The 8,972-nt window shown below is 46.3% G+C and overlaps 1 protein-coding gene across 1 annotated transcript in view; it reads left to right on the top strand.

Annotated features, from left to right (window-relative positions):
* The window catches only part of Adamtsl1 (ADAMTS-like 1), a 385,192-nt gene extending 376,546 nt beyond the window's left edge, over positions 1–8,646 (top strand). The window contains exons 26-29 of the mRNA XM_013020837.1: positions 564–771; positions 3,509–3,618; positions 4,292–4,512; positions 6,119–8,646. Of these exons, the coding sequence (XP_012876291.1) occupies positions 564–771; positions 3,509–3,618; positions 4,292–4,512; positions 6,119–6,225 (646 nt within the window). The 3' untranslated portion in view covers positions 6,226–8,646. The remainder of the gene's footprint in view (positions 1–563; positions 772–3,508; positions 3,619–4,291; positions 4,513–6,118) is intronic.
* Positions 8,647–8,972: the final 326 nt, after the last annotated feature.

Below are 8,972 nucleotides of genomic sequence, written 5' to 3' on the forward strand. Positions count from 1 at the left end.
TTCCCTTGACTTATAGCTCCATAACTCCCAACTCCTGTTCCATGGTCACCCTGCCTCCTCCCCTTCCCCATACATACTCTCTCATTTTCTTACAAGACCACATGTGATAATATACAGGGCCAAGCTCATCTCAAAATCTTGAATTATGTCTGAAAAGATTTTCCAGATTCCAGGGATTTCACATTGGATAACGTGTGTGTGTGTGTGTGTGTGTGTGTGTGTGTGTGTGTGTGTGTGGACCTGGGGCTTGAACTCATGGCATGGGCACGGACCTTGAGGTTTTTCACTCAAGGCTAGCACTCTACCACACAAGCCACAGCTCCACTTCTAGCTTTTGGGTGGTGAATTGGAGAAAAGAGTCTCATAGACTTCCCTTCCCTGGCTGTCTTTGAACCACAATCCTCAGATCTCAGCCTCTTGAATAGCTAGGAGTACAGGCATGAGCTACCAACACCCAGCTACACACTGGAGAACTTTGAAAGATCCATTTAAGGGATGTGTGAGACCCCTTTCATCTACGCCTGACCTTCTGGTATTCTCAGTCTGCTTCTTTCACTCGCCAGGTGGATGGTGACTTCCTGGTCCGCCTGTACCCGAAGTTGTGGTGGAGGTGTCCAGACTCGCCGGGTGACCTGTCAGAAGCTAAAAGCTTCTGGGATCTCCACCCCTGTGTCCAATGATTTGTGCTCCCAACTTGCCAAACGACCCGTGGATACACAGGCCTGTAACCAGCAGCTGTGTGTGGAGTGGACCTTTTCCAGCTGGGGCCAGGTAAGGAGCCAGAGAGCTTTTTAGTTGAGAGATAAATCCAAAGATATAAACCTTGCCACAGTAGGAAGTCACGTCCTCCATTACAACTGACTTTTCACATGCCCTTCTGTCACTAATTCACCCAGGACCATTCTTAAGGCTCAGAGTTTGGCATATTCTCCCCTGACATTAACACACTGCTTACATTCATTATGATTTTCCTTTTGCCCTCCTCTCTGAGCTCTTCCTGTTCTCTGATTGGACCTTCAGACTCATTCTATCAGGTAACCCTTCTCACTGGCTATGCTAGAGGAGACAATGTAAATCTCAGAAGGGCTCCTCTGGGGACTCAGTTCAGACAACTGGGGAAAGCTTTTTAGGCAACCAGGCTTTCCTCCCATGGACTTTCAGTCCATTTTCTCTGAGGTAGGATCCAAGCATGGGTAATTTTCAGAAACTCCTGATAAAAAAGCGAAGTAGAGAACCATTGTTCCAAGCCAGGAAAAATGGATGCTTTGCTGATCACTTTGAAACCACCTCCTCCTTTCCCCATTCTCTAGTTTGACATTAACATAAGAGGTCCACTTAGCTACACAGACAGCCTCATTTGCCCCAGAAACCTAGGGACAGGGCCTCCACGGATACAGTGAAAGAACATCATGGAAGAACCATGCTACCTCTGTCCATTTGGAGGGGGAAAGAGGTTAGATTTAGCTGTGATTTATAAAGAAGTTCAATACAAACTGAAAATTCAGCTCAGGAGAAAGCAACCTGAGCAATGTCAGCTACCATGCCAAGACAACAGCCACCTACCATCTTTCATTCTTTCTGGTTCAGGTTGGACTAAGCAGCAGTCAGGATCTCTAGTCATGAGAGGCCTAAATTTTCCTGAGCCCAGGCTATGAAGGCCTCTTTTTTTGCATAGAATAGCTATTTTATTCATCTCGTCCCTCTATTATCTTAGATTGTTGACACCAAAGAAAATCAGGTGGAAGTGCATGCGGGAATATCATTATTTGTGCTGTTTCTCCCAAAATCTATGTTCAGAACCAACTGGAGGTCTGCCTGGCATGGGAGAGCTGCCTGCCAGAGCTGATGCTCAAATGGTATCCGACAGCTACATGATCCCTTCTGCTCATGGGTTGTCCTGGACTGGTACTAACAGACATAGTGACTATTCTTGGAAAGGCATAATTTCTAGTTTTCTAGTCAGTGCAAACACTCCACAACAACAGGCTTTTCTTTCTTTTTTTAAGGAAAGGGTAGTACTGGGGTTTGAACTCAAAAGCCTCAAAAGCCTCAAACGCTAGGTAGGCACTCTAGCACTTGAGCTATGCCACCAGGCTTGTAACTTGTATGGCCAAAGTGACTGAATGTATTGGGGCAATTAGCAGCTTAACATGTGTTGAAATTGGCTTTCACATTCCTCTACTCCCAGCCCCAGGTATGAGCTTTGCAACTTTCTATTAAATGCATCTCTCTAATAAAGTTCAAATGCTGATTATAACTAGTGAATTCATTAAGGCGACAGAGTTCAGCTGCAACTCAGAACACTATATCTTAGCTGAGTCAGGGGCTGATACTCAACCTGGCAAATATGCCTGGCCAGCCCCTCATTTCCAGAGACATGCACTCTCCCTTGCTCCCACATCTAGTGGCAGGTATCCTCTTTCTCTTAACTGGAAAAATCTGCTTCTGATAGCGTTCCTTCAGCTCAATAGAGCTCAATAGCCCTGCTCCATGTCCTCAAAGCCAACCAGCACTTTTTGAAATTGGTTGGGAATAGCTCCAGCTGTACATGGGAGAATGATCGTGCACCATGTGTCTCTGTGAGTGCACTCAGCTTTTCACTTTTATATCAGAGGGAAAGAGTAGAAAGGGCATTTTCCATTTCCCTCAAAAAAAAATCTCTCACCCATTCTTTCTTCTAAAATACCTCAGGCTAATAGAACTCAAGCTTTAAAGTGAATTACCTGTGGATCTTGTCGCAAATGCAAATTATGACATCATCGGCCTATGACATCCTATGGCCCATAACAGTTCCCAAGACAAGAATTCCCACATTCAACATTCTATTTAACAGGATATTAGATGTTCAGAGCATTCAAGCAAGAAAAAGGAAGAAAGAACATCAAAAGATGACTGGATAAACAAAATCTAGTATAGTCATTTGTTCCTTAGAGATGTTTTGGCCAATGATAGACCATGTATATCTCAGTGGTCCCTCAAGATTATATCACCTGGAGATTTTATAGCCATGTTAATTACTCTTGGGATATTAATACTATGATGAATCACCAAACACCAAATTTCTCACAATGTATCCCTATCATTAAGCATCAGATAACCATGTGCTTATGATGAAATAAATCCACCCATAAAAGAACTAAAATTCTAGAAGTAGAGCTGTGGCTTAAGTGGTAGAACACTAACCTTGAGCAAAAAAAAACCTGAGACAGAACCCACACAAAGAAATAAATTTTTTTTCTTTCTTTTTTTTTTTTGCCAGTCCTGGGGCTTGAACTCGGCCCAGGCACTGTCCCAGAGCTTCTGTTGCCCAAGGCTAGCACTTTTCCAGTTGAGCCACAGCGCCCCTTCCAGCTCTTTCTGTTTATGTGGTACTGAGGAATCGAACCCAGTGCTTCATGCATGTTGGGCAAGCAATGTACCACTAAGCCACCTTCCCAGCCCCAGAAAGGAATTGTTATACATGCTACAACATGGATAAACATTAGTCATCTCTTCTTCTACTTCTCAGTGCAATGGGCCTTGCATCGGGCCTCGTCTGGCTGTGCAGCACAGACAAGTCTTCTGCCAGACCCGGGATGGCATCGCCTTACCCTCCGAACAATGCAGCGCCCTTCCCAGGTAATAGGATGCTCTAGACATCCTTACCCTACTCCCCATGCAAACAGCCTCCCACCGCCCCAGGGATCAGATGCCCTGCCTACTCCCCTCCATCATCCCAGGCCACTGGCCTACTGAGATGGCTCAGTGCTTGCCGGATGGGCCAGGCTGGACTTTGCTCTCTTGAAAATAAGACAGGCATGTGTTTTATCCCTCTGAGAGAGGCCTGATTCCCCAAGAAACCTGAATGAGGTGGGCAGGAGGCAAGATTATACACACTAGTCAGCAAACCTTAAGGGACCTTCATCCTTACTGATCTCTCTGTAGAAGTTAGGCTGGGGATTCTTGCCACAACTTCTCCTCTTTATCTGTCCCCCTTGGAGAAGAGTTCATCAACCCCACCTAGGACCAGGCCCCAAGTTGCACAGCTTCTACACTGAGTAGAGCGCATTCTCAGGTCATGCAGAGATGCAGATGTGGTAGAGAAGGACAGATGGAGATTCAGTTTTAAGTTGTTCTCTTAAAATCTTACAACAGTCAGTAACAGAGCAAGAACTCCAAACCGCAGCCTGGGAATGCTGAACGTTCTTGAGGAGTCACCTACCATTGCTAAGCTTAGAGTATGTTCCTCACGTTTGTCCCCCTGATCTGATGTTTAGAGACAGACCATAAGTCTGCCATCTTTCTCCTGCAGGCCTGTGAGCACCCAGAACTGCTGGTCGGAGGCCTGCAGCGTACACTGGAGGGTCAGCCTGTGGACCCTGTGCACAGCGACCTGTGGCAACTACGGCTTCCAGTCCCGGCGCGTAGAGTGTGTGCATGTCCGCACCAACAAGGCCGTGCCTGAGCACCTGTGCTCCTGGGGGCCCCGGCCTGCCAACTGGCAGCGCTGCAACATCACCCCATGTGAAAACAGTACGTTCCAATCCCAAAGAACATTCTGCAAGTTCCCCACGGGGCATCGGGTGCAGAGGGCAGTCCCTGAAACTGAGCCTCAACCCCGGGGCACTGGATCAGGTTCCCCAAGGATTGTGAGCGGGGGCCAGAGTTGAGTGTTTTCAGTGAGGTACATGGGTGGACGTGTCTAGGCCACAAGAGATGGCACGGTATGCCCCCCCCCACGGGCTTCCACAGCCTCCACCCTAGGCCTGAGATTACCAAATGCTGTTGGCCAAGTGCTGGATGAAATCATCCTCCAGCCCACCTGCAGTCAGACTGTTGGTTGCCACAGGGGATGACGTACAGTGGTCCACAGGGACCAAGATACTAAAGAGAGAGCGCTGTTAACACTGAAGAAGCATGCAGAGAGCCTCAAGCTCAGCTGGCCTTGCACTCACCACTGTTCTGCTTCTCACCGACCAAGGACCTGCTGATCACCTCCCTCCTCCCCTGCCCAGGGGCCTCCACTGGAACTGGGCAGGAGGCCACAGCCCTGGGATATCATTTTTTTTCTATCCCTCTTCCCTCAACTTTGGAGCCTCCACAGCCCTACACACACACACACACACACACACACAATATATATATATATATATATATATATATATTCCAGTTGGGTAGGATCCATTTTCTCTTCTTTGGAACCCCAAACCCAAGTTAGAAGTGTTTCCCCACAAGGCAGAAAGTAAATGTTGAGACAAAGAACAGGAAATAAAAGAAGAAATATGGCAATGTATTTTTCCTTACACTGATCTTCATTAAGCAATAGATTTCCCAACACTAAGGCAGGTACCCTGTAGGCACTTGGCCTATTCCTTTTCATACACTGGTAGGATGGATGAGCTTTGTACTCTGGTAAAATACCGACCCATGTTCAGGCCAGAGTGCAATCAAGCCCTTAGGACACTTACCAGATGGGGTTGGAGGCGTGGCTCAGTTGGTAAAGTGTCAGCCAGTGAGCCGAAAGCACCAGGTACTGAGTTGGAATCCTAGTCACAGACCTAAAGAAAAAGATACTTACCAGCTCAACCTATACTGATTTTAAGAACCATCTAGTGTCAACCAATGCTGAACTGGAACACCACGGTATATTTAAGACCTGATGGGTGGAAGGATTAGAGAAATTTAAGTCGAGGATATAAGAAAAACTTCACAGAATAAGCAAAGTCCAAGTACCTAGAGGTGAGGGCCTCCAACTAGAGCTTCGCTCATCTGGTCTCTCAACATGGAGCAGAGTCCAGTCCCACTGGGAACTATCTCAAGGCCGAGAGTCACTTCTAAAACACCAAGAGCCCATGGGAAAAGGTAAGCGAGGAGGTAAAGTAATCGTAAGGGGAGAGGAGAGAAGTACAAACAGAAAGTAGGAATGTGCTATCAGAAGGAAGTAGACAGATGCAGGCAGATGCCATCCTGCTATTGGCAGCCTGGGGTGGCAAATAGCTGAGCTCGAAGGCTGCCCAGAAGGGCTGCAGAGCAGCAGCAAAGGCATCCTGTACTCCAGGCACCCCGGCAATGGTCTCCATCAGTTAGCCTCTGTTTCACATCTCCTTTCTGTCCCCTCCCCCACCTCCTGCTTTCCCAGCGGAGTGCAGAGACACCACCAGGTACTGCGAGAAGGTGAAACAGCTGAAACTCTGCCAACTCAACCAGTTCAAATCTCGCTGCTGTGGAACTTGTGGCAAAGCCTGAAGACAGGGCATGGGGAAGAACTCTACCCTGGCCAACCCCACAGGACTCACGCCACCACCTGGGACAGAACTAACGCTTTCTCTGTTTTATTTATTTATTTGCCCCTCCTGCACACACCCACCTCCCACCCCCACCCCCCACCCCTGAGGACCTCAACATGTTTTCTCTGTCAGTTCGCTGGAGGACAGTGTTGGGAAAGGGAAAGGACAGATGTGTACAGGAAGTTACAGAGCCTGCCAGGCACCCAGTAGCAACAGCAGCAGCAGCAGCCTTTGGTGGAGGCAACTTTCTCCCAATGGAGAGCTCAAAGTGACCAAGGAAGAGGAAGCCATAGGCCCTAGAGACTAGGAGAGCCAGGTGGGGGTGGGGTTGATGCAAACAGTAGACAACCAGCTGTTTCTTTCCTGGAAGTTAGGCAGAACTGTTGCTCTTTTCACACCTCCTCCCATTCCTTGGCCATGGGGAAATCAAAGGAAAGCACCCCAGGACTCAGTGCTTCTAGGGTAGGAGGAACATGGAAGAGAAGTCCGCCATAGATAGGTAGCAGTAAAGAGGGAGACATAGCAAGCGTTAGCACAGAGATGCAGGAAATCAAGAAAGGAGGGAAAGAACAGAATCAAAGGAAGTTTGTGTGTGCTCTTCAGTAGTGAGGCATCAAAGGCAAGGAGGGACTTCCAGGCAGCTGCATGAGGCTCGCCTGACAGGAGGTGGCACATGCCTGCACCCCTGTAGGTTCAGTGGAGCTGTGTGGTAATGTTCATTCAGAACTTTCTCTGTGTCCACATTGCACCTCCCCTAAGGTGAAGGGAGAGTCCCCACTCCCCACTCTGGATGAACTTCCTGCCTGTGCAGAATCAGCAAAGTCAGCAAAAGTCAGCATCTGGCCATGCAGCACGGCCATCCCTGGCATCTCTTTATCTAAATCAAAGGTCCCCTAGCCCTGAACAAAGTGCTGCTGTGCGCCAGGGGGCATTCTGAGCAGACATTGAGTGAGCCTTCTGCCTGAATGGCTTTTGCTGCTCCACTGGCTCTAGCCAGGGACTGGGGTCCTTTGCTCAAAACTGATTCAGTAATGATTTGCCAGAGCATCCACTGCGTTTCATGCCACAGCTGACCAGAGAGTGGAATAAAAGAATGGGTTTTGCCCATGGTGTGCCCTGCCTACCCTACCACCCCTAGAATCTGCAGGCCCTTCCTGTAGCACTGGAACTACTACTATACGTGGTGTTTATACAGCAAATTGAGAAGAGTGATAAGGAGCTGTGGTGAAGCCAAAAAGTAGTTAAGGACTCCAAGACTGTCCTGGAAGGCTTTTCAACCTATCCTCCCACACAATGATATAGTGTACACCTTATAGTAATTATTGTGCCAGAATTGGACATTCAACCACTCAGCAGGGAAAGCTGCATATATCCATTATGGTAAAAAAAAAATGGTTACAACAAAGTCAAGCTCAAAACAAAAACCTTGCGATTACTTTGCAAATTGTTCATTCTCCATAGCAGATTTCTTAGCAAGTACTTTGTGATTCCTCCCCAAGTAGTCTCCTTTAGTAAGCTGGGCAGTTGTAGCCATTTTCCCTCAGAGAATATATATATGCTCATGAAATGCCACTCACCCCAGGGCCACTATCATCAGGACTGCATTTTCCAGCCAGCCTGGAAGTAAAATTCATAAGGAAGACATTATTATTTGTCTCTAGGCAAGCTATGGACAGTAAAGGGGGTCACTTTTTCTTCATTACAAGATAGGCTCTAAGAAATCATGTTGCTAAAATGCAGTGTAATGTTTATTTAAAATAAAATAGAATGTTTTCTATGTATATCTTTTGTGAATATTTATTAGGATGTCTTGTATAAAAAAAGTGCAATATTAATAATAATTGTACATTGTCATCCAGAAAAAAAATATTGGGGAACCCTTTAAATTAACTTCCTGCAGCTGTGTTCTTATAAGCTCAATGGTGATAATTTGTATCCTTCCTATTTTTAGAAGTTGGTGTTTAACTCTGGATCCATTATTCACTGTGTACAGAATACATTGTAAAAGCTAACACAGGACATTTGTGACATAATAGTTATGCATGGAATGATGAAGACAAGTTCCATACTATTAATGTGGTTAATTATTTCTTGTTCAATAGCTATTGGAAATTGATGGTCAATATTTACATTTCCTTAGGGGAAAAAATAGGCATTTTCCAGCTCTGCCATGTGTCAGGGTATAGAGTTGGAAATGGGTTCCAGAGTGAGTTGGAGAGTCTAGGTTTGGGGTGGAAAGCAGCGTGCTCTTTGCATGAGTTGAATGTACATTTACTGTCTGTTCTGTGAATTGTGACTCAGCAGTACCACAGATTATTAGGGCTGCTGGATAAATGTGGAAGGAGGCACTTCCTCCTCTAAACACAAAACTGTATTTATATTTTTTGTACAGATAATACAGCTTATTTATTTAAATCTGGTCGTCAAGAGTCTCTCTTCAGCTCATCTTTCCCATTTAGCTTCTTTTTCTTTTTTTTTAATTGTGAAAATACCATACAGAGGGGTTTACAATTACATGGGAAAGATAATAAGTACATTTCTTATCAAGCATTGTTGCCTCCTCCTTTGTTTCCCCTTCCCATACCTTCCCATCTCCCCCCTCTCCCTGCCCCTTTACCCCCACCCTCACCCCCCCCACCAAAGTTGTAAAGTTCATTTTTTGACATAACAATTTGTACATCTCATTGTTGCAATGGGTCCACCTGT

This window comes from Dipodomys ordii, unplaced genomic scaffold (genome assembly GCF_000151885.1).
Source record: "Dipodomys ordii isolate 6190 unplaced genomic scaffold, Dord_2.0 Scaffold53, whole genome shotgun sequence".
Taxonomy (NCBI): domain Eukaryota; kingdom Metazoa; phylum Chordata; class Mammalia; order Rodentia; family Heteromyidae; genus Dipodomys; species Dipodomys ordii.